Consider the following 26,576-nt stretch of genomic DNA (forward strand, 5'->3'; position numbering starts at 1 on the left):
AATGGCGGAGCAGGAGGGAGGGGCTGTATGGCTTACTCCTGCTGCTATTTCTTATGTTCTTATGTATTCAAAATCGTGAAGGGTCTGGACAGAATAGATCGAGAGAAACTGTTCCCATTGGCGGAAGGGTCAAGAACCAGAGGACATAGATTTACGGTGATTGGCAAAAGAACCAAAGGTGACATGAGGAAAAACTTTTTCACACAGCGAGTGGTTAGGATCTGGAATGCACTGCCAAAGGTTGTGGTGGAGGCAGATTCAATCATGGCCTTCAAAAGGGAACTGGATAAGTACTTGAAAGGAAAACATTTGCAGGGCTGTGTGGAAGGGTCGGGGGAGTGAGACTAGAAGGATTGCTGTTGCATAGAATTGGCATGGACTCGATGGGCTGAATGGCTTGCTTTTGTGCTGTTAACTTTCTATGATTCTATATTATTTACTCTTGAGAAGAGAAATTTTAGTTGGTATACTTGAGATGCTATAGGGGACAGATAAATTGAACCCCAACAATGTGTTTGAGATTGGCACAAACTCTGGAGCCAGAGGACACAATCTCAAGCATAAAAGAGGGAAGGTGCACGGATAATTCAAATTTAACTTTTATAAAGAGGCTGGCTAACGTGGGAGTGCACTGCCAGGGAAGCTGTGAAGGCAGGTAATTTGGAAAAATTTAAAAGACAGTTTGATAGATATTTCAGGGGGTTGCAATTGAGAGCTTTTGGGACCAGAAAGATGGACTGGAGTACTTTCCTGTCCTGTACATTTGATTTGATTTTGTTTGATAAATTCTAGAGTTGTCAGCCTGGCTTAGTTAGTAGCACTCCATTATTGCAACATTGTTGGAGATGCCATACTTTGGATGAGGTGTTAAACTGTGTCCTCATCAGACTGGTCAATGATTCAGTTGACGTTAAAGCTCTCTTGGTCGTGTTCTAAAAAGAGAAGAGAGCCTTCCTAATATTCTGGTCAACATGTTACCCGCAGCCAACTCCACCAAATACAGATCGCTGTTTGTTGTTAGCAAGCAAACATGGTAGCCATTTTTCACATAGCAATATCCCACCTGTTACTGCCTTTCGAAGTACCTCTGAAATGCATTGAGATAATTCCAAGCCTTAAGATGTATTTTTCTATGTCAAAGGCACCATACAAATGTATGTTGTTGAGAGATGTGATAATTATAAGTGTTTTTCCAGAGTTCTCGAGGTTAGCGAAGCAATAGAGGCAGCCGATGTAGTTGGAGAGAGAGTTTTTTAGCCATAGGAAGATAAAGGTAAGTTGATTCCAGGGAGCTGAGATAAACACTTATACCTTGTTTGGATCATATCTTGGAGTAGCAAGTGCAAGAAGGAAATTGGAAGGAGGAAGATCAAAAGAAGGTAAAATTTGGATTTCAGTATGAAACAGTAGTTGAGAGTAGTTTGACTGCAGATAGAAATGGGTAGAATTGAAATTTAAGGCGATGCCACAAATGTTGCGGATGGGCAGCATAAAGCAAAAGGAGGAAGTAGCAGATGTGGAGGATAGGGTTTTGGGTGTCTTGCAGGCTGTGGTGGGTGCCAGCTACTTCGGTAACTGTCGAATTTCATTACATCATCAATTAAATATATGTCTCAAATGTATTTGATTAGGTCTTGATGCCGAGGTGGTTTTGAGGAAGACTGCAACAGTAGTGACAGCAAAGCTGAAGAATATTGTACTTTTGGATTCTGATGACGATGCAGTATACAAAAAGGTATTTCTAAATATCCTGTATAAAATCACAGTACCTTTTTATCCACCCTCTGCATTATTGGGATATCTGGGAGCTATGTCATCAGCCTATCTATTGACCATTGCTTCTCATCTCCACAATAAACTTTTATGATAAAACAGTACCTGTGTAGATGTTTCCTGCCATATTTGTATGAGGCCATATCTACCTTAGCTAAAGTAACATTTGATTCTTTTTAACATTTTGTTTCTGTTTATTGCTGCAAATTTTTTTTTAAATACTTACTTTATTGCTTTATTAAATTTTCAATTTTTATTTTAAGGCTGTATCCATTACTGGAAAAGAGGTCTTCAGCTTTAAGATGACCTCTCATGTGGATGCTACACAAGGTGCAGCCTATACTGATATGGATGTTGTTGATAGTTATATTAAGTTGACTGTTGGCTGCATCCAGGTCATCTTTGTAAAGAAGTTTGTATCTTCACTATTGGTAAGGGAGTTTTACATTTGCTAAACACATTGCAAGTGTGTATAATGCCTGAATTACTGCTAAGTTCTTCATACCTGTCACATAGCTTCTGTTAGTAACAATATATTGTTTTTTTTCTAGGCTTTCATAAACATTTTTCACAGAGAAGCTGTCACTGAGGCAACTGTCCAAGCAGCTAATGGGGTGAAGGATCTTGCAGAACGGAGCACCAGAATGTCACTTGACATTCATATCAATGCACCTGTTGTTATTGTGCCTCAATCTCCTGTCTCAAGTAATGTTGTTGTTGCAGATTTTGGTTTCATCATTGTTGAGAACAGTTTTTCAATGATTAAACTAAAAGGTTCCAATAACGTGCCACCTGTAATCGACTCCATGAAAATTTGGTTACGTGAGCTAAAACTGTACAGGTATGGAAATATATATTCCTAACCAATATGAAAATATGTTGTACATACACGACTGCCATCTAATGTTTGCATAGATCATAATTTCTGATCTTTATGGTTCCTCCTTTTGTATTAAAACCAAAACTTTATAAGTTGTTTTCTGTATCCCACACCTAAGTAATCCCTTGTTTGTACCGCTGTCAGAAGAGTTCTTGTAGATAGAGAGGGTCTAGTGTAATAGATGTTTTTCATCTGAAAAATATTTAAATTGGTGTCAAATCTGCTTTCCTAATGTACAGTGTTATGATAAATTTTATGAAGACTTAACTTTTAATTAATTAGACTGCTGGCAAGTATTGGCTGGGAACCTGCAGGCTCCCTGGACTAACCTTTTTTTAAATAAAAAATAATCACTGCATGAAATTTAAATAAAGACTAGTATAAAGAGAAAGCAAGACTTGGATTTATATAGCGCTTGTCATGACCTCAGGCCATCCCAAAACACTTTACAGCCAATGAAGTACTTTTGAAGTGTAGTCACTGTTCTAATATAGGAAACACAGCAGCCAATTTGCACGTGGCAAGATCCCGCAAACAGCAATGTGATGATTGACCCGATAATCTGTTTTTAATTATGTTGGTTAAGGAATAAATTTTGGCCCGGACACCGGGGAGAACTCCCCTGTTCTTGTCCGAAAGAGTGCCATGGGATATTTTACGACGACCTGAGAAGGTTTAACGTCTAATCCAAAAGTCAGAAACTCCGACTGGAGTGTCAGCCTAGATTTTGGCTCAGGTCTCTGAAGTTGGACTTGAATCCTTCTGACTCATAAGCGAGTGTGCAACCACTGAGCCATGGCTGACACACAGTATATTATAGTAACAAGGTTACTCAGATGTCGTGAGTAAGTTTATTAGTGTAATATGAGCAGTATATAGTGCAAAAGTAAAGAGGTAGAATACAATTTTAAATAAAAGTTTAAAGAACAATTGTCCTTGTTTGTATTCCCTTCGCTCTCTTTTCCATTCTCTCCTATTTCTGTCACTTCAACTTCAATTTTATATCATATCATTTCTAATTCTAAGAAATAGGAACAGGAGTAGGCCATATGGCCCCTCGAGCCTGCTCCACCATTCAATAAGATCATGGCTGATCTTCTACCTCAACTCCATTTTCCCGCCCTATCCCCTTAGTGTCCAAAAATCTGTTGATCTCAGCCTTGAATATACTCAATGACTGAGCATCCTCAGCCCTCTGGGGTAGAGAATTCCAAAGATTCACAACCCTCTGAGTGAAGACATTTTTCCTCATCTCGATCCTAAATGGCCGACCCCTTCTCTTGAGATTATGACTCCTAGTTCTGGACTCTCCAGCTAGGGTAAACAGCCTCTCAGCATCTACCATGACAAGCCCCTAAGAATTTTATATGTTTTAATGAGATCACCTCTCATTCTTCTAAACTCCAGAGAGTATAGGCCCATTCTGCATTCTGTATGTAACTTATTCAGTTCTCCTACTGTAACCTTTTTTTCCTAAAAAAAAAAGTTATGTACCTGTTTCCTTTATGACTCTTGCCCCATGGTCTATTTTGCAACTGGCAACAATTTGACAAAAAAATTGCTTTTAGTTAGTAGAAAACCCTAAAAGCTTTCTTTTAAATCAGTTGAGTGTCACGAGTTTGAAGATTGGCCTTGTCATAGGAACATGTTCGGACATTCAATGAGATCATGGCTGATCTGTATCCTAACTCCATCCACCCACCTTGACTTCATATCCCTTAATACCCTTGGCTAGCAAAAATCTATCAGTCTCAGATTTAAAATTCTACTGCTTTTTGTAGGAGAGTGTTCCACGCTTCTACCACCCTATGCATGAAGAAGTGTCTCCCAACTTCTTTCCTGAATGGCCTGGCTCTGATTTTAAGGTTATGTCCCCTTGTCCTAGATTCCCCCACCAGCAGGAAAGATTCTCTCTATCCACCCTATCAATTCCTTTCAAAATCCTAAAAACCTCAATCAAATCACCCCTTAACCTTCTATATTCCAGGGAATACAAGCTTAGTTTATGTAATCTCTCATCATAATTTGACCTCTGGAGCCCTGGCAACATTCTGGTGAATCTGCGCTACACACCTTCCAAGGCCAGTATATCCCTCCTAAGGTGCGATGCCCAGAACTGTACACAGTACTCCAGATGTGGTCTAACCATGGCTTTGCATAGTTGTATCAAAGCTTCCTCCCCTTTATATTCTAGCCCCCTGGTTACTAAAGCTAACATTCCATTAGCCTTTTTCATTATTTTTTGTACCTGACTACAACATTTTAGTGATCTGTGTACATGGACCCCTAAATCTCTTTGGGCCACCACTGTTCCTAGCTTTTTACCATTTAAAAGATATTCAGATCGATCCTTTTTTGGTCCAAAATGGATGACCTCACACTTACCTGTGTTGAAATCCATCTGCCACAGTTTTGCTCACTGACTTAATCTATCAATGTCTCTTTGTTATTTCATGCTCCCGTCTACACTGCTTACCACCAGTCTCTGTGTCATTGGTAAACTTGGATATACGCTCCAATATGTTATCTAAGTCATTAATAAGTATAGCGAATCGTTAAGGCCCCAGCACACATTCTTATGGGACACCACTAGTCACTTCCTTCCAATTCTAGTACATACCTATTATCCCTAATCTCTTGTCTTCTACCGCCTAACCAATCTCCTAACCAGGTCAATAATTTACCTTCAATTCCATGAGCTTTACTTTTAGCTAATAGTCTCTTATGTGGAACCTTATTGAATGCCTCCTGGAAGTCCGTTAAAACTACATCCATAGACATTCCACTGTCCACTGTCTACTGCTTTAGTTATTTCCTCAAAAATTGTAACTAGGTTCGTTAGTCATGACCTACCCGTTATAAATCCATGTTGGCTCGCTAATCAGCTCAAATTTCTCTTAAGTGCTCTGTCACTCTGTCCTTAATAACTTCCCCACAACAGATGTTAGACTAATCAGTCTATAATTTCCTGGTTTTTCTCACCTTTCTTAAATAATGGAATTACATTTGCAATTTTCCAATCTAAAGGGTCATGTCATAGATATACTATCTTAGGAATAGTGGTAGGCTATTCTGCCCCTCTGCCATTTAATTAGATCATGGCTGATTTGCACCTTAACTTCATTTTCCCACCATTGCTCCATATCCCTTGATACACTTACTAACAAAAATCTCTATGGGGGTGATTTTAAACCCCAAGAACGGGTGGGTTGGGGCGGGTGGGAGTTGAAAATTGTTGTTTTTTTGGGTCGCAACCGCAAAATTTCAGACTTTGCATTCCCAGTGGGAAGCCTGTACTTTTACACGCCAACGTTAAACCCGGAAATAAAGCCGGATTGTGGTCACGACCCAAAAAACAACTATTTTCAACTTCCCGTTGCCCCTAGCACACCCGTTCTTGGGGTTTAAAATCACCCCCTATATCTCGGTCTTGAAAGCTCCAATTGTCCTAGCATCCACAGCCTTTTGGAGGAGAGTGTTCCAAATTTCTACCACCCTTAGTGTGAAAAATGCATCCCGATTTCACTCCTGAATGGCCTAGCAATAATTTTAAGATTATGTCTTCTTGTTCCCAACTTTTTAACCTGTTGAACCTGGAAAGACTGCCTGGGATGGCTTATCTTAATTGGAGTCTTGAACATGACCAAACAAGATAATTCATCTGTGGCATGGTAAGAGTTAAGAATCCAAAGGAAATTTTCAGATTATAAGAAAAGTTAATCAATTTAAATCACTTTTTTGTCTTTTTCCCCTTCTGTTATAATTATATTTGACAATGTCAGATGGTTGCCATGCATAATTTATAACCAATATTATGACCACCTAAGCCATCAATGGTCTCAACAACAATGCAAGGTATCCTTAACATTTGCCTTAATAGTTGTAAATCCCAACCAAACTACTCTGAGAACACTGGATGGAGTACACCAAGTTGTCTTCATAAATTTTACCACAAGCTAAGCTGTTTCCACTGTTTCATATGTACCTGTTGAAAACAAAATGGATCTGTGGTACTTTATATTTATTCTGTTGTATGAAACTGTGTGTCTGCTGTAGAAACAGTAAAAAAAAATGCTTTGGTTTTTAATCTTTCAAATTTTTCTATGCCAACATTTAATATTCTACAGACTCCGTTTACAGAAAGTACTGTAGTAACTTTTAATTGTGTGAACATTTTAAATTTCATTAGGACAATATTTGTGGATGAGGCTTTTCGGTCTGAAATTGCATTGCTTCAGCCTGTTAATCTGGAAGTTGTTCTTGAACGTAACTTAGCTGCTGCTTGGTACCATGAGGTTCCTGATATTAAAATTCTTGGAACCCTGAAACCTCTGCATGTAAGTGTATTTTTCTTTTCAAAATGATATTTTGAATTAAATTTCATAATGGCAAAGATATGTATTAGCAATTAAGTTTCAGAATTTCTTTATTCATTCATGGGATGTGGGCGTCGCTGGCGAGGCCAGCATTTATTGCCCATCCATTACCATTCAAAATGTTCCCATACTCCCAATCTCTTAAATACTTTGCCCAATTGTTTAATAATTTGTTTAATTTTTATTTACAAACTTTCTTCCTGTTCCCCTTCCCTTTAATGAGCTTCCCCATTTATAAGGTTATTCTGATTCTAAACAATATTACTAAACTGTTTTCTACAGAGCTTTAAAAAAGGGCCTATTTTTGGTGTTGGATGACAGGGCAAAAGTGCAACTCTTTTTTTAAAAAAAATACTTTATTAAAGAAATAAATAATGCTGCCATTATCTGGCAAATTTTGTATAGAGATTTATTTTGATAGTAAATTTCACCCATAATTTATTAGAATTGGCCTACCATCATGCAAAAAAACATATTTAATATCTGCTTGACCAAATTGGTTGACTAGTTTAAAAAATCATGAAAATTTTCCAGCTATCATTGTGCACCAATTTTATTCTGAGTTAGAGATATAAGGATTGTCTTCATGAGTGAAAGGAACATATTACTACTCTTTTCCATCTATTAATTGGTTTATTCAACTGATGTAGTGATATTTTTACTTTAAAATTATCAAGTATTCATAAATGAATTGTGCCACTAAGCTGTTTGTACACATGTTGACTAATTTTAAGCAATAAACTTTATTATTGATTTGTACTAACTTGATACTTTTATAGGTTGTGCTAAGCCAAGGAGATCTGATCATTATATTGAAAACTCTAAGTGAAAATTTGGGCCATAATTCAGTTGATTCTATGGCTGTACAGACTGATAAAGAGGGAGATAGTTCTGGTGATGGCACAAAAAGTCCTTCACAAAATTCTGCAGGTTTGTTAATTTTTGTGTTGCTGTTGAAATTATTCATTTATTATCTCATGGTTAGAACATTTGTGAATAGAATTGCTGCAATTTCTCACAGATTGTATTAGAATTTTTTTCTCAATGTAGTTGAAGTGGATTAGATTTTCAGCAGAAGTCATTAATACTTTGTCAATTAAATTGTTTAAAAGCTGGTTAATTATATGGCATTTCAAAGTGTAGACAAAGGTGATCAGATAAAGTGGTTCTGGTGCTATTGGACCAAATTGTCCTCGAAAAGTAACGGTAAGTTCATGACGCACTGCGTTATTAATGCTCAAAACGGCCAGTAAGTTCAGGGGAAGAAGAGATATGCCGTGAGTTGTGAATCTCCAGAACTTGCTAGTTGATTTACGCCATTCTGTTATTTGCTTCGCACAAACAGCATCCCACCCTTAGCCTCCCCATTATTTTTAAGAACTTGCTGGATTTGCACATTAATTGTACGTTAAATTTGCTGCAGAAAGTTAGGGCTCATAACAGCGTAAGTACCTTTTTAATAACATTGTTGCAATGCCAATCAACTTCTCCAGCGAAGAAAGGGAACAAATTAAACTGTTGAGTCGCTTTCCTGCATGTAGTAAGTTCTTAGAGATTTTTTAAATATCAAATTTAAAATGTTTAAATTTTTTCCTTTCTGTCTCTCTCTTTCTCTCTTAATCCAATCTTTCTTGCCCTCTCTCTGTACATGATTCACCATCCTTCTCCGTCATTCCTCTGTTTTTTCCTCAATCCTTAAATCTCAATGGTTAAGAAGATACCCTGTTGGTCCTGTTGTTCACTGAGGTACCAGATGTCCTGTTGCCCTTGCTGCGCCGTTATAACTCACACTTCCAGCAAGTTACAGCACAAATTATATTTGAGCTGAAGGATGCAGGAAAAAGTCTAACCAACTGCGCACACTGGAAAATTCGCTGCTCCAGCAAGATTTGGTCCATTGGGATATTGGAAATGTTGTAATGTGGAAGGCAACTTGTCAGGGTTGATTAATCTAGATTGTAATGAGAGATTGACATTTTTGAGTTTTGAAAGATTATTATAGGATCACAGAAGTAATTTCGCACAAATTCATCTTGGAACTTTTACTTGTGGTGGTTCAGCAGAGTGGGTATGGTATCCTAGTACTGAACTAACAACCCAGAGGTCATGAGTTCAACATCATGGCAAGTTGTGAAATTGAATTCAAAATTCCTGGTGATTTGTGAGCGAGAAAAATAACCATGAAAGATTCTGAATTTTTGTTTTTTTAAAAAAAAAAGAAACCCCACTGCATCACTAATGATCTCCAGGGAAGGGAGCCTGCCACCCGTACCTGGTTTGGGCCTACATGCAACGGGATCTTGATAAATTGGGCCAGTGTGCCGATAAATGGCAGATGGAGTTTAATTTAGATAAATGTGAGGTGATGCATTTTGGGAGATCGAATCGGGCCAGGGCCTACTCCGTTAATGGTAGGGCGTTGGGGAGAGTTATAGAACAAAGAGATCTAGGAGTACAGGTTCATAGCTCCTTGAAAGTGGAGTCACAGGTGGATAGGGTGGTGAAGAAGGCATTCAGCTTGCTTGGTTTCATTGGTCAGAACATTGAATACAGGAGTTGGGATGTCTTGTTGAAGTTGTACAAGACATTAGTTAGGCCACACTTGGAGTACTGTGTACAGTTCTGGTCACCCTATTATAGAAAGGATATTATTAAACTAGAAAGAGTGCAGAAAAGATTTACTAGGATGCTGCCGGGACTTGATGGTTTGACTTATAGGGAGAGGTTAGATAGACTGGGACTTTTTTTCCCTGGAGAGTAGGAGGTTTAGGGGTGATCTTATAGAAGTCTATAAAATAATGAGGGGCATAGATAAGGTCGATAGTCAAAATCTTTTCCCAAAGGTAGGGGAGTCTATAACGAGGGGGCATAGATTTAAGGTGAGAGGGGAGAGATACAAAAGGGTCCAGAGGGGCAATTTTTCCACTCAAAGGGTGGTGAGTGTCTGGAACGAGCTGCCAGAGGCAGTAGTAGAGGCGGGTACAATTTTGTCTTTTGAAAAGCATTTGGACAGTTACATGGGTAAGATGGGTATGGAGGGATATGGGCCAAGTGCAGGCAATTGGGACTAGCTTAGTGGTATAAACTGGGCGACATGGACATGTTGGGCCGAAGGGCCTGTTTCCATGTTGTAAACTTCTATGATTCTATGTGACTTCAGTACCACACTGCGTGGTTGACTCTTAATGTCTTCTGAAGTGGTCCATCAATTGGTATGAAGTTCACCGTCATCATAAGGACGGCAGTGACTCAAGGAGAAGGCCCACCACCTTCTCAGGGCAACTAGAAATGAGCAATAAATGCAGCCATGCCGGTGTTGCCCTTATCATGAGAACAAATTTTAAAAGTGAGTTGATTAGTTCTCTTGAAGGGACACTTTGTGGATAGTCTGTGAAAGGAGTTGGTTTGATGAACCACATGGCTTATTCTCAAAGCATGAGATTTAAAAGTAATGTTTGTTTCCTTCCCTCCATGAGCTTATATATGCCAATTGGATCTGAGCTAATTGATTCAGAAAGCCCAAGATCAGATTGGTTTAAAGCAACCTGTAGCAAATAGAACAGGACTTCTCCTTGTCGACTTCAAAAAAAAAACTACCACAGAAAAATTAATCTACTTACAAAAATATTCTTACAGACAGTAATCCCTCAGCCTGGCAAAATGGATGCAAGGAATGTCCAAGGTCACTGATGCTTTAAAATTTGTGTTGAATGAACTTTATGGATCCTTTCCCGTGGTCAACTCCCACAGCACCTACTGATGGATCTGCTGTATTTTCGCATCATTTTCTGTCATTTACTTTAGATGTTTGTGTTCTTGGGTAATAACGCAGCCATTGCCTGACTAAAGCAGCAACTGGACAACAGCTCAGGCTTGGGCTGATGAGTAACAGGTAAAATTTGTGTCACAGAACTGCGAGGTAATGATGATTTGCAACAATAAAAGGTCCAACCACCTTCCCCTGACCATCAGCAGCACGACTATCAGCAGCATCACCATCAATGAGTTCCTCTGGTGTATTGGGGGGTCGCCACTGACCAGAAGCTTCAGTGCACCAGTCATATCAACAATGTGGCTACAAGAGCAGGGCAAAGGCTGGGTACTTTGCGATCAGCGGCTCAACTGATGTCAGAAGTTTGATGGACTACTCACCAGTTGCCTAGATGGATGCAGTTGCAACAACACTCCAGAAATTCAACACCATCTAGGACAGAACAGTTAATTGATTGAAATCCCTGCCACTTGACTAAATATCCACCTTCACCACCACCAATGCACTGTGGCTACAGTATGTACTATCTAATGGATGTATCACAGCAACATTGACGAGCATTGTCGAGCTTACATTGACAGCACCATCCAATCTCATGGCTTCTACCACCAGGAAGCGCGAGCAGTAAGATCATTGGAACAAGATCATGGAAGCACAATCACCTCCAAGATCCCCTCTAAATAACACACCATCCTCTGACTTGGATGTATATTGCCATTCCTTCATTGTTTGAGAGTCAAAATCATGGAAGTCTCTACCTAACACATTGTAGGAACACCATTCAACTGTGCTAACGTCATCCACATCCTGAGAACAAGTATAAAAAAATGTGGATATTGAACTTCTGTCAAAGAATAATAATGCCCTTACATGATAGATTATCAAAATGTGGCTTACACAATGGCCAATGTTGTTTTACAAATAACTGAAAACTGTTTGTCTAGATCATGCTCAGTTGGACAGTCTCTTCATTTTCAATGTAAACAAACATAGATTTTTAAACCACTGAGGCAAATGTAACAATATACCTTAAAGCCTAATAATAAAGGATGACAAAAGGACAGTGGTGAGAAAGGATCTTGGCTCGGAAGATCAGGAAGTAGAATCAGTATGGGTGGAAATAAGAAATGACATGGGGCAGAAAACACTGGTGGGAGGATTTTATCGGCCCCCTAATAGTAGCTATACCGTTGGACAGAGTATTAATAATGAAATAATAGGAGCTTATAACAAAGGTAATGCAGTAAGCATGGGGACTTTAATCTTCATATAGACTGGGCAAATCAAATTGGCAAAGGTGGTTTGGAGGATGAGTTCATGGAATGCATTCGAGATGGTTTCTTAGAGCAATAGGTCATGGAACCAACTAGGGAATAGGCTATTTTAGATCCTGTATTGTGTAATGAGGCAGGGTTAATTAGTAATCTTTCAGTAAAGGATCCTCTGGAGAAGAGCGATCATAATATGATAGAATTTCACATTGAATTTGAGAGTGATGTACTTAAGTCTGAAACTGGAGTCTTAAACTTAAAGCCAATTATATAGGAATGAGAGGGGCGAGTTGGCTAAGGTAGATTGGGAAATTAAATTAAAGGGTGTGACAGATGAAAAGCAATGGCAAAATTTAAAGAAATATTTCAATATTCTACGCAAATATACTTTCCATTGAGAAATAAAAACTCCACAGGAAAAGTGATCCAACCGTGGCTAACTAAAGAAGTTAAGGATAGTATTAGATTAAAAGAAGAGGCCTGTAATGTTGCAGAGAAGAGTAGTAAGCCTAAGGATTGGGAGAGTTTTAGAAACCAGCAAAGGACAACCAAAAAATTGATAAGGGAGAAAATAATATATGAAAGTAAACTAGCAAGAAATATAAAAATGGATTGTAAGACCTTCTACAAATATGTAAAAAGGAAGAGAGTAGCAAAAGTAAGTGTTGGTCCCCTAGAGGCTAAAACAGGAAAAATTATAATGGGGAATTAGGAAATGCCAGATACATTAAACACATATTTTGTATCTGTCTTCACAATAGAAGACACAAAAAGTATACCAGAAATAGTGGGGAACCAAGGAGCTAATGAGATTGAGGAACTTAAATAATTAATATCAGTAGAGAAAAAGTACTTGAGAAACTAATGGAACTAAAAGCTGATAAATCCCCTGGACCTGATGGCCTACATCCGAATGTTCTAAAAGAGGTGGCTGCAGCGATAGTAGCTGCATTGGTTATGATTCCCTAGTTTCTAGAATGGTCCCAGCGGATTGGAAGGTGGCAAATGTAAATCCCGCTATTCAAGAAACGAGGGAGAGAGAAACAGGGAACTACAGGCCAATTAGCCTGACATCAGTCATTGGGGAAAATGCTGGAATCCATTATTAAGGAAGTGGTAACAGGGCACTTGGAACATCATAATATGATTTGGCAATATGAAAGGCAAATTGTGTTTGACAAATTTTAGTTTTTTGAGGACGGAACTAGCAGGGTAGATAGAGGGAAACCAATGGATGTAGTATATTTGGATTTTCAAAAGACATTTGATAAGGTGCCACATAAAAAGTTGTTACGCAAGATAAGGGCTCATGAGGTTGGGGGTAACATATTAGCATGGATAGAGGATTGGTTGACGGACAGAAAACAGAGAGTAGGGACAAACGGGTCATTTTCAGGTCGGTAGGCTGTAACTAGTGGGGTGCTGCACGGATCAGTGCTTGGGCCTCAGCTATTTACAATCTATATTAATGATTTGGATGAAGGGACCGAGTGTAATGTATCCAAAGGGTGAAACAAAGCTAGGTGGCAAAGTAAGCTGTGAGGAGGACACAAAGAAGCTGCAAAGAGAAACAGACAGGTTAGGTGAGTGGGCAAGAAGGTGGCAGATGGAGTATAATATGGGGAAATGTGAGGTTATTCACTTTGGTAGGAAGAATAGAAAAACAGAATATTTTTTAAATGATGAGAAACTATTAAATGTTCAGAGAGATTTGGGTGTCCTTGTACAAGAAACACAAAGCTAGCATGCAAGTACAGCAAGCAATTAGGAAAGCAAATGGCACGGTGTCCTTTATTGCAAGGGGTTGGAGCACAAGAGTAAGGAAGTCTTGCTACAATTGTACAGGGCCTTGGTGAGACCCTGGAGTATTGTGTACAGTTTTGGTCTCTTTATCTAAGGAAGGATATACTTGCTTTTAGAGGCGATACAACGAAGGTTCACTAGATTAATTCCTGGGATGAGACGGTTGTCCTACGAGGAGAGGTTGAGTAGAATGGGCCCATACCCTGTGGAGTTTAGAAGAATGAGAGGGGTTCTTATTGAAACATATAAGATTCTGAGGGGGCTTGAGAGGTTGTTTCCCCTGGAGAGTCTGAAACTAGAGGGCATAGTTGCAGGATAAGGGATCGGCCATTTAAGACTGAGATGAGGAGGAATTTCTTCACTCAAGGTTGTAAATCCTTGGAATTCTCTACCCCCAGAGGGATGCAAATGCTCAGTTGTTGAGTATATTCAAGGCTGAGATGGATAAATTTTTGGACTCTGGGGAAATAAAGGGTAATGGGATCAGGTAGGAAAGTGGAGTTGTGGTTGAAGATCAGCCATGATCTGATTGAATGGCTCAAGGGGCCATATGGACTACTACTGCTCCTATATCTTATGTTCTTTGTGTAGTTCCCAAACTTTTGGATTAGGATTCTTTGATGAACAAAGTTTCTGAAAGGAGATCTTTTAAAGCTCAACTGCTGGGAAAATCAAATTGACCAAATTTAGATAGGTTTGATTATTAAATTGGTACCACATCCATTACCTATTAATTGTCTGCCAGTAAAGTCCTTTGAATGGACACAGATAATACTGTGGTACAAAGTATTGGTACAGCAGCACATAATGTTTTAGAATCAAGGAATCCCAATTCAATCATTTACTCTATTTCCAGCATTTGTCTGCTGTGTGGAGGGCCAAACCAGTGGGGTCCACCAGGCCATCTTGTACACTGTTTAATGTCCAGCTAAGAGTGGCATTCGGAGCAGCTTTAAAGCAGACGGCCTGCTATATACCCTCTTGGATGCAGTGGGGTGAGGTGCTAGGGGATAAACTGCTGAGGGCAGAAGGTGTAACGTACCTTCAAAAATCTGTTTGAATGGACAATTGCATTTCCATGAAAAAAATTATCCTCTTTTGTTTTCATTCATTCTCGTGATGTGGCTGTCGCTGCATCACGAGGCTGGCCTGAACTGAGTAGGTGGCCTGAACTGAGTAGGCCACTTCAGAGGGCGTTAAGAGTCTACCATGTTGATACGGGACTGGAGTCACATATTGACCAGAACGGTTAAGGATGGCAGAGTTCCTTTCCTAAAGGACGTTAATGAACTAATTGGATTTTTACGACAATCCTCATGGTCATTTTTTTTTATTGGTACCAGCTTTTTAACTGAACTCATTCTCAAACTGCCATGGGAAAGACCAAAAAAAAATTAGTTTATATTGGGTAAAATACTGAGCTCATTGTAATACTACAAACATTTTTTTTCTTTTTTAGGAAGAACTGTGGTAACAGCTGCTGTGGTAGAAACACACAAACTTGTAAAAGTTAACACGACACTGAAGTTGGATTTTCAATTAGATGAACTTTCATTACTACTCTACAGTCAGTCCTTGAACCCGGTACAGCAATTTTTTCTTGAAAACAAATTAATGTCTGCTGAAGAAATATTCTGTTTCAGTTCTGTAGTACAATACCATGTTTTAATTTCTGTATTTAATATTTTCCTGCCGCTTAAATAATTAAATTTACAGTAAGCTAATTCAGTGATATTTTGTAATTCAGATGCAATTATCTGAAGGGGACCAGCTGATATGGGGTTACTCTGAGATTAAATTTGATAGAATTTATTAATGTTATTTTTGTAGTATATTCAGGCTGCAGCATATTGCTGAAAATGAACATTTTTTAGTTTGCATCCACTTAACAGTGTGAAACTGAGATGAACAGCCTGGTTAAATAGAAATATATATATATATTCTGAATTTCCCTAGGATGAATGCTAGCAGAACCACTACCCCAATACCACAGCAAAATGCGCACCTGCCAATGGATCATTTTCATAGCCGATATAATTATTCATATACACACCAACTGCGCCACTGTTTTTTTTATGGGTTACTATGTCAATATTTTCTGATTGCTTGAGAAATATGTGTTTTTTGTAGTGGTCCATATGTAACATTAAAGTCTTGCACATCTGGAGTTTTGTCCTGCTAAGGATAGGACTGTATTGTCATTTAATATGTAGGAGGTATTTAGGTTAATCCACATAAATTACAGGGAGGGAATAACTAATCTACTTTTATTGTTAATCCCAGTGATCTAGAATAAAAGAAATATATCTTAGAAATGACTTGAAGCACTTCATATACAGTGGCAGGTGCCCATATTTTTCGGTACAGAGGCCTGAGAACCACTATGTGCCCAGTGCACTTTATTCCCCATTGTGGGTCTGACATACTGATGGTACTTAAAGCCTTCACGCAAACTGTGTACAAGGCTCATTAAGACCCTAATAGTTTTGTAATTAAGGAGACCTCTCCATAATATATAGAAGGGGAGGTCATCCTTTCTTATTTATCACTATTCTTTTGTCCTTCAACAGTCAAAAGACCTTCAAGGGGACCTAAATACCCATTGCATTTGGGGCTCAAGAAGTGCTGGCATTTGTTGCTGGCATCCAATATTCCTGTCTTTGACCTCAATGGTACTCCCAGAGTGTCACGTACTCTGTACTGGGAGTGCCCTAAACATATTTAACTAAGCTGACGTTGCATTATGGTGAGAGGTCAGCTCAATTGGATGCAGACCTGGCCATCGCCTGATGGCAGTCTCAGTGTCACTGCATCAAGACCACATATTCGTCCCTGGTGAATTACTTTGAAACGCAATGACTTTGATTATGTAAGCAAACACACCAACCATTTTTCACACAGCAATCACAAACAGTAATGAGATGAATAATCATTAATCTATTTTTGGTGGTGTTGGTTGCGGGAGGAATGTTGGACTGGACAATTCCCTGATCTACAGGACTCAGCTACTCACTATCTTAACTAGCTGAACCATCAGGGAATTAAATCAATATATTCTAGTAAATTACACTTCGTCTTAATCTTCAAACAAAATATAGGGATTGAGCTGTTGTTTGGGAACTTTGATTAACTTCAAATATGTTTGTGTGTTTGTATTTACATATTAATTTTACCACATTTTGGTGTAGAACAAATTCTGGTAGAGTTAAAACAACAGAATAAATTATATTCTCTTCTATGACCATATTTCTTTTGACAGTTAGATTCAAACACTTATTTTTGTTAATGTTTTAAAATTGAATTTCTCTATAAACATGTTTAAGTTCATGATTAAGTAGAGCTAATGTCCTTTTTTCCATTAAACCAGCTGAACCTTGCTAAAGAACAGAGATCTGAGCAGTACGAGCTAGCAGAGTTCAAATTGCACACATTTTCCACTTCTATCAAGATGCTATCTGATGGATCCATGAAGGCTGCTGTGAAGCTTTTTAACTGTATGCTAGATGATAAACGAAAGGCAATAGAGAAAGCCACATCAAGGTGCTTTTAATTTTTATATACAGTACTAGATCATGTACACGTTTGCATCTCATTACATGTTATTTAAAAGCAATGTTATAACGGTTACCCTCCACTCTTGCTCCTGCTGGCTCCACAGAAATGTAACTGCTAAAGAGGTTTCTGGCGTTTTTTGAGTGGCCTCCAGCAATCCCATTCAGAACTGCTGCTTAGGCTGCTCAAGGCCCAGAACAAGTGGGCGGAGCTTATGAGGTGCAAGCTTCACCCATTCATAGATCAATTTCCAGTTGTGCTTCTAAAGCCGTTAGGACTGCAAAGTGCATACGTTGGTGCCGAACAGCTGTATCAGGTGGGTGCCCTGTATCCCTAAAAGTTGCTGGCTTCCAATTTAGCTGCCGGCGCAGTTCCGGGGGAGATCAGGGACGGGACATCCTGACCCGAAATCCTTCATTTTTGGCCCAAAAAAAATGCAAAATGATGTTGAATTTTTCTTCCCAGAGAGAGTTCAAGATAAGCACATAGACCATTACAGAAAGGTGGAGAAACGTTTTTTTATTTCCATTTTTATCCGTGAGCAATTCCTGTGAAGAACAACTAATTATTTATCTATATATCTATAATATATTAAAATTCCTACATCTGTGCACACTTCTAGTCTGTGCAACTTGACTTCCTGTTGTCACATTCCTGTCACATTAGGTAAGGTGTGGTCTAATCAGAGCACTGTATAATTTAAGCACAACTTCCCCTAACTTGTATGCTACTATTTTGCAGTAATTCTATTTGTGTTTATGATTGCTGCTCTGAGGTGATTGGACAGTAGGCTGAGTCAATAAATACCTTTTTCTTCCAATGTAGTTGCTTCAGTTTTTATGTAAATCATACCATATCCATTTGGAAGTCCTGCCAACTATTTGTGGATTATTGCCACCAATAGCTTCATCCTTAATTTGACACAATTTGAGCGAACTGGTTTAGCCATCCATCACCATATATGGTTGATCTCCCCTGTCAAAACCATGCACTACTCCAGGATTATCTTGGAGAGCAAAGATAACCCAGCTTTCTTTTCTGCACTACCAACATTTCCCTTGCCCCCTCATCCTCACTCCCAACTACAAGTGTGAAGAGCTCATGGACCTCTGTCATTAAAATTGAGACCATCATTCTGTTGCTTCCTCCTTCCCTTTGCCCATCAAGCCAAGGCTCCCCCTAGCACTGAACCTGCATCATTCTCTAGTTTCTCTCATTTCACACCTCATGCCCTCTCCAAGTTCAACTCGTCCATGAGTCCCACCTCCCGCTCCCTTGACACCATTCCCACCAAAATGCTGACAACCCAACTTCCCCTCCTGACTCCCATACTAGCTTACATTGTAAATGGTTCCATCTCCTCAGGTACTATCCCCCTCCCATTTAGAACCATTGGTCTGTTATCATAGATTCAAGGTAAAAGGCGGGAGGTTTAGAGGGGATTTGAGAAAGAACTTTTTCACCCAGAGGGTGGTTGGAGTCTGGAACTCACTGCCTGAAAGGGTTGTGGAGGCAGGAACCCTCACAACATTCAAGAAGCATTTGGATGAGCACTTGAAATGCCATAGCATACAAGGCTACGGACCAAATGCTGGAATATGGGATTAGAGTAGACAGGGCTGATGGCCGGCGCGGACACGATGGGCCGAAGGGCCTCTATCCGTGCTGTATAACTCTATGACTCTATGACCTAAATCCTGCAGAGCTGAGGTCTGAGCCTCCATCAAGGTGGGGGCCCCGACTGCTCCATCATTGTTCCCCGACGAGGGACCCATCAGATACCCCAATGTAGTAGTCAACTGCTAGATTGGTTCTTGCAGCTACAGCATCACCTGTGCAATGCTGTTGCCGATCAGCACTGCAGACCTAAGATACTCCATGCTGCTGTTGGTGGTGCCCAGAGTCCTCATGCCCCTTTGGTGCTCCATCAGCAGGCGCCTATTCAAGCCTGCAGCTGTTAAGTCAGACTCATGTGACTCACCAATCAGCGGCCACCTTCTCGCAGCATCCCCCTCCTCCTCCACGTCTTCCCCCTCTCACTGCCTGAAACTGGATTCAGGCACCTCAGAGCTCACCTGCCGCTGAAGCACTCATCGTGCTGGTGTAATGTCTCCGCACTGCTACCCAATTGAGGCGTGCCAGTTGACTCTCTCTCTGCTCGGGGAAGAGTGGAGATGAGGAGCTCTGGCTTTCTATCGGTCCCTCCTCTGGCTGCTCAACAGGCGTGAGCTACATAACAAAGCCAGCGACCTTGTCCTTCATCTCCTCTGGAAAATGCTCTACCACCCTTTGCCACACTCTCACCCCCTCCTCCACCTCCTTCCTCCTCGTCCCCCTTCTCCTCTACAGTAGCTGCCTTCCTGCATTTCGGTTGACCTACGGGAAGGAAAACAGAGTTTTATAATAATTGCTCTTGCCACTGCTGAGGTGCCACATAGGTGGGGATGGGGATTGGAAGCCTGGGTCAGTGTCCTTTCCTGGAGCATTTAGAAAAAGCAAGCAGACAGGTATTTACCTGGTTGTGGACTCTTCTTTTCCCCCTCCCCCCCAACCCCACTGGCTCACCTTGGCCTCCACCATTGGCAGTCTGGTAGCTCCACCACCTTCTGCTAATGTGGGAGCCAGGTAAACCTGCAGGACTCCGAGGTGCTTTTAAATGGACGACCAGCCAAGGTGGCTCCTTGATGGTGGAGTAGAGCTGTTGCTGGGGGTCTGAGTTCTTCCCGCTTAGCTTCAGGTAACTCTGCAAACTAATATACCTGCAGGGTAGGATGGCTCTAGATGGATAAGCAGCAAGGAGCTTGCTGGTGCACAATGTACACTTGAGGGTCCATAAGTCTTGGCTCTTGTCAGTGTTTGTTCCTGTGGGACAGAATTTATTTTCTATTTCTGGCAAACAGAAACTCTCCTAATGTGGATTTTTCAGAAGCTTGGATTTGAGACTCTTAAACATAGCAAATGGGGTTTGGGTGCATTAGACACACAACTGGCCAGGAAAAAAAAGACATAGGTACTATCCCTAAGTTTTCTTTTTTCTTTAAATCATCTTTGCTAGATGTCATTAAATTTCTTAATGCATAATAATTGCTATTTGATTTTGTTTTTCCCCACAGAATGGTGGAGATGAAACTAGGGAATGAAGAGAATGCAATGATTGACTTAAGCTACAGACAAGGAAGAGAAGGCATGTTTCTAGATGCAACTATACGTGATATCTACGTTTGCGCAAGCATGGAATTTCTACTCACAGTGGCTGACTTCTTCATCAAGGCAAATGAACAAGGCTCTGCAGTTCAGATGAACAAACCAACAGTAACACCATCAAAAGAAAAAGGTTTGGAAAATCATATGGGCACTTACATTTCTTTAAGTTTGCAAAAGTTTATGCGTTTGCATTCCTTTCTCTTTTTTTCTTCTAGTACCATCACAAACTATGTCCAAAATGGAACTCCATGTTCACATTCAGAATCCAGAGATTGTCTTTGTGGCAGATTTAACGAGAGCAAACGCCCCATCACTGGTGGTGACAGCACAGTGCGAGGCTGATATTAATAATGATCCTGAAGCTCAACAGATGACTGCAACTGTTAAAGATCTCAAAGTTATGGCCTGCCCATTCCTAAAAGAAACAAGAAAAAATCAAGTTACCACGGTACATGTAGATTATGAATTTAAAATTGTTGTGTTTTCATAACAGTAAAATTTACATTTGTGATACATTTTAAATAAATCTACGTATGTGAATTGTATTGGATGTTTATGCATTTCAGGAATCTTTGATTAGTCCTATTTTAGAGCGTATAATGCCACTATAGTCACAATTGTTATTATTACTGTTTGGCTCAACCTAAATTTAAACTATTGGAATTATAATGTATTTACAATAGTGTAGTCTTGAAAAATGTAATTATTTTTAATTGAAAAAATAGGTCTTACAGCCTTGCAGTTTGTTCTTCAGAAGTACGCAAGCTGCTTCTGGTCCCAATTACTTGGAATTGGCAGTGAATTCGCTAATGCTGAAAGTAAGAAAATGCTTTATGTGTCTGTATGTCATTTTAAAGTTTGATTTGTTGCACAATAATTTAAAAATGCATTTTCAACAACTTAAGGTGTTTTTGTGTATGCTTTTTTCCTAGGTGTCACCTGTTATTATTAACACAGTGATTACAATTACATCTGCCTTGACTCCAGCTGTAGATAGTCCACAGGAAAAGGGCAGTGAAATCCCGCCTGACTTGTGGAATAAGAAAAACGTGAAAGATTTAAAACTCTGTTTTTTGGAGGATACTAAAACCAATGAAAGTAAGGATGGTCCGACAACACAATTAGTACCAACAGGGGAGAACCTAAAAATGGCATTTGAATTTATTTGTCTGACACTTGAAGCCGGTGTTGGACACAGAACTGTTCCAATGCTTTTGGCAAAGTCAACTTTTAATGGAGATGTGAAAAACTGGAGCACACTCATTAATCTACAGTGTCACCTTAATTTAGAGGTAGGAATTTGTTTGAAAAGCCTACTATTTTATAAGTATGTATCTGTACTATTCTTGTATATACTAATTTTGTTTGGTTTTTATTTTTTCTGACATGAATTTTTGTGATATAAAAATTCTGCTGATTTGATGAATCATAGTAATTCAAATTTAATGGCTTTTCAGTCTATTTTAAAGTGAGCGATCTGTATTTAGTACACGGTGTTGACATAAGAGAGACTCTTTATTGCTGGTTATAGAATTATTTGAAAAAGAGTAATAAGGGAATATTGCATTGTTGACGGTGCCGTCTGTCAGAGGAGACGTTACACTGAGGCCCCATCTACCCTCTCAGGTGGACATAAAAGATCCCATGGTACTAATCGAAGAAGAGCGGGGGAGATCTTAAGTCCTGGCCAACATTTACACCTCAGCCATCAAAAAATAGATTAATTGATCGCTCATCAATTGCTGTTTTGGACAAATTGGCTGCCACGTTTGCCTATAAAACAATAGCAACTAATCTTCAGAAGTAATTTGTTGGCTGTTAGGCCCTTTGTGACTTCCTGAGGACATGAAAGGTGCTATATAAATGAAAGTTCTTTACTTCTTTTAAAAATGGACTGAATAAGAAAGAAAGGACTTACATTTATATAGCACCTTTCATAACCTTAGGATGTCACAAATCACTTCACAGACTATGAAGTACTTTTTGAAATGAAGTCATTTTTGTAATGTAGGCAATGCGACAGCAAGTTCCCACAAACAGCAATTAAATAATTGACCAGATCATCTATTTTTTGGTGTTGTTTGAGGGATGCATACTGGCCAGGACACTGGGGGAGCTCCCTTACCTTCTTCGAATTGTGCTGTAGGATCTTTTATATCAACCTGAGAGGGGAGGGCAGGTGGGACCTTGGTTTAACATCTCATCCAAAAGATGGCGCTGAAGTGTCAGCCTAGATTATGTGCATAAGTCCTGAAGCGGAGTTTGAACCCATATCCTTCTGATTCAAAGGCAAGACTGCTACCACTGAGCTAAGGCTAATGCTCATTAGTGCTATCTGACTGTGTGTACTTGGCCTGCATAGGCAACAACTTTTAAGTGCTTTTGGTAATTCTGTTGCTGACAATGTACTTACTTCAGTAGTTTTTGTTACTTCTGTGCACACTGTCTGCAAGATCTGTGAAATGTCAGATTTTATCGTATTTATTCTTTAACTATCCTTTGACTTTTTACATTTTTAATTCCTTTTTTCAAATCAAGTATTACATCCAAACCCAGAGATGTTCCAGTTGGTGGCCTTGTTGAAATATGATTTTAAGATCAGGGTTTTCTGTCCCCAGTGGTAGATAGCTTCATTAATGCCCGCTGCACATCCACTAATACAACTTTTAACACAAAATTGAAAAAGTTTTGCGTTTAATGGTGTTCAACTAAGTTGGTTAGTCCTGTTTCATGTTGGTTTAAAATCTTGTCTATTTGGGCCATTTTGTGCTATTTCAGTCTTTCTTGACTCATTTGTGTTTGGTATTTTGGTCCTGCCCCTTCTTAAATCTATATTTGGTACGCTCCTATGATGGAGTTTGTGGAATGAGGATAGGTGGAATACCTACTTTGTAGGGCCATCTTCTTTCTTCAAATGATATGCAAGCTTCACACACACAATCTCACTCACCTGTCACTGCAGGCCTCGCAGGGGTAAAGTAGTAGTGAGTTAGTTCTATTTATCTTCAGACCAAAATGAATTGGTGCAATGCTGTTAGCACTGAGGCTTTTTAGAGTGCTGAAATGGGAGACAATGTGTGGCACTTGGTATCTGCAATGGCATTTTCATCAATGCAGGCAGCAAGTAGTTTCCCCGGAACCTATTAAGAAATGCTGAACTCCAACAGTGTGTGGAGGATGCCTATTATTCAAAGAATGAAGAAAATTCTACCTTCTTGGGAATGTTATGTCAGAATACCTGTTAGAGTTTTAAAAATGTTGATCTTGGGCGGTGGGCACCACTGGCAAAGCCACATTTATTACCTATCCCTACTTGCCCTAAGAAGGTGGAGGCGGGTCACATTCTTGAACCGCTGTCGTCCTTGTGGTAATAGTGTTCCTATGATGTTAGGTAGAGGATTGTGGGAATTTCACACTGCAACAGTGAGGAAATGATATATATCCAATTCAGGATGGTGTGTGACTTGGAGGGTAACTTGGAGATGATGATGTTCTCATGATAATGCTGCTCCTATCCTTGGTGGTAACGGTTGTGATCCTGGGAGGTGTTATCGATTTAAACTTGATGAGTTGCTGCAGTACTCCTTGTAGATAGTGCTAACAGCAGCCAGAGTGCCTTGGTAGTGAAGGGGGTGGATATTTGATCCAGTGATTGGCCTCCAACAACCACAACCATTTTCATGGATGTCGGGTATGACTCCAGCCATTGGAGATTTTTTCCTTTGACCCCCACCCATTGAACTAAGTTTTTCTTGGTGCCATACTCTGTTGAATGTTACCTTGCTGTTGAGGGCAGCTACTCTAACCTCTCCTCTAGTATCCAGCTCTTGCATCCGTAACTGGAGAAAGGCTTTGATTAAGTCATAGTTGGCTAGAAAGGTGGTTAGTTCTGGTGCCCAGGTCTTCAGCATTTCAGTTAAGATGTGGCTATAGCCTTTGCTGTGTCCAGTTCACTCAGCTGCATCTTAATGTTATGTGGAGTGAACCAAATTGGCTGAACACTGCATGTATAATGGTGGGGACCTTGGGAGGCCAAGTAGGATCATCCACTTGGCACTTTTGGCTGAAGACAACTGCAAACAATTACTAGCTTAATGGTGTTGATTCTGCACAATAGTGATGAATGGTATTCACGTCCCACATCTTCCTATGCTTTTGTGATGTGATAGTGGCATAAAAATCTACAATCAAGGGCACCACTAACAGGCTAAAACATTGAACAGCAGTTTGGGTCATCTGAGACCTCTTCTGAAGATGGGTGCATTTGTGAGAAAATGAGGCAACATAGTGAATGTCTAAATAAAACTACAATTGCATTAATACAGACAGCAAAATCTATTAAATGTTTAAAGAGAAATTAACTATGTTAAACTGTTTTCATTAGGTACATTACTATAATGAAGTGCTTGCTGTATGGGAACCACTACTAGAACCATTAGAGATTGAGAACAGTGACGAATTTAGACCGTGGGAACTTGGGATCAAGGTTTGTGTGTTCGCCATGATTGTTTTTTTAAATATTTCAATTCAGATAGTTACTGTTACAACTTTGATAAATCAAACATACAGCTAATACTAAAAACAGAGTTTCATACCAGCTGCCTCGATAAGTTCAGGTTGATGATGAGAAAAGTTATGAATCCCTTTGACATTTTGACATTGATGTGATGTTTTGTTTTTAGCTTTGCATTGCATCACTGAAAAATTATTAATATAGTAATAGTTTTACTGATGTAATATTGAGCCTAAACTAGAAATGTAAACAAACTTTTGCAAAAAGTTTAAATACTTTACCTGTGATCACCTGATATTATTTCACCTTATTTTCTCTTTTTCCTATTTCCTCCGTCCTAATTTTATTTTACCAATAATGTAATTATTTTTCTGAGCAAATTTTTTTTCAGCCTGTTCTAACCTTTTCTCTATTGACTTCTAAAGCTTTGTTTATCTTTATTCTTTTGCCTCCCTCATCCCATTGCACATTTTGGAGGTTGGACGATGTCTTTTTTTAAAAAGTGCTTTTATTGGCGAAAAATGTCTTTAAAGGCCAATCAAAAGTGTAGTAGTTTAACTTGCTAATTAGCGCTACACAATGTTCAGTTCAACATGCTGACTGGGGACTAAATGTATAAGAGGAGAGGGAAAGCAGCTGATTGATCAGCTATCTAATGTGCCTGGCAGCAATGAGTAAAACTGCAGATCATTGCAGGAGTTCAGTAAAATCAAACTAACTTGAACTGATGCATACAACCAAACTGGCTTGTATTGATCAGTACAGTTGAAGCACAGCCTACTGAAACTGGTTTTAGTGAACCTTAGAGCCACATGATTGCTACAAGCAGGTTTTACTGCAGAGCTTTTGAATTTAATCAAGGTTACTTCTTTGTTTGAATATGCGTGCATATTGGCTACTACTCCAGGCCCGAGATACCCTAGCTTTAATTCCTGTCCTATTCTGCCCCCTTTCATCTTCTGTCTTACTCGCCTTTTTTGCTTTCAGCCACTCATGTTCCATACTCTTCCCACTTCACTTAACATGCCCTCCTTGGTACCTTATCCCTACGTGACTGCTACTCTCCTAACTCTTCTGCTGCCATACCAGGCTCAAGTCCCTCCTGGATGGATCCACAACTTGCTCGGCATTCTCTGACCTAGGCATCCTCCATCTCATGTGCTATGTTATTTGGGGCTTGGTCTTCCAAAGTATCAAAGCTAACTGCTTCGTCCCCCTCTTGGTGCATTCCCCTTTATAAAGGAGAGAACATTCTGGAAGCCTTCAGTTACACAAGGGAAGGCATTTTAGGTTTAAGAGGCTTAAGGTAAACAAGCCTCCAGCCTCTAGCAAATTCCATCCAATGGTGCTGGTAGAGTTGACTGGAGAAATTGCAAATCCCCTCACTGATATCCTTAAAGCACACTGGAGTTGGTAAATATCCTAATGGATT

General features: G+C 39.6%; 1 protein-coding gene across 5 annotated transcripts in view; it reads left to right on the top strand.

Annotated features, from left to right (window-relative positions):
• vps13a (vacuolar protein sorting 13 homolog A) overlaps window positions 1-26,576 on the top strand; it is a 366,579-nt gene that overhangs the window by 191,189 nt on the left and 148,814 nt on the right. For all 5 annotated transcript variants that reach the window (XM_067983108.1, XM_067983109.1, XM_067983112.1 and 2 more), the window contains exons 31-42: window positions 1,632-1,735; window positions 2,037-2,204; window positions 2,325-2,614; window positions 6,843-6,990; window positions 7,809-7,959; window positions 15,335-15,459; window positions 17,243-17,415; window positions 20,541-20,761; window positions 20,847-21,079; window positions 21,357-21,449; window positions 21,564-21,923; window positions 25,016-25,117. In XM_067983108.1, coding sequence (XP_067839209.1) covers window positions 1,632-1,735; window positions 2,037-2,204; window positions 2,325-2,614; window positions 6,843-6,990; window positions 7,809-7,959; window positions 15,335-15,459; window positions 17,243-17,415; window positions 20,541-20,761; window positions 20,847-21,079; window positions 21,357-21,449; window positions 21,564-21,923; window positions 25,016-25,117 — 2,168 coding nt within the window. The remainder of the gene's footprint in view (window positions 1-1,631; window positions 1,736-2,036; window positions 2,205-2,324; window positions 2,615-6,842; window positions 6,991-7,808; window positions 7,960-15,334; window positions 15,460-17,242; window positions 17,416-20,540; window positions 20,762-20,846; window positions 21,080-21,356; window positions 21,450-21,563; window positions 21,924-25,015; window positions 25,118-26,576) is intronic.

Source organism: Heptranchias perlo, chromosome 4 (genome assembly GCF_035084215.1).
Source record: "Heptranchias perlo isolate sHepPer1 chromosome 4, sHepPer1.hap1, whole genome shotgun sequence".
NCBI classification, from domain to species: domain Eukaryota; kingdom Metazoa; phylum Chordata; class Chondrichthyes; order Hexanchiformes; family Hexanchidae; genus Heptranchias; species Heptranchias perlo.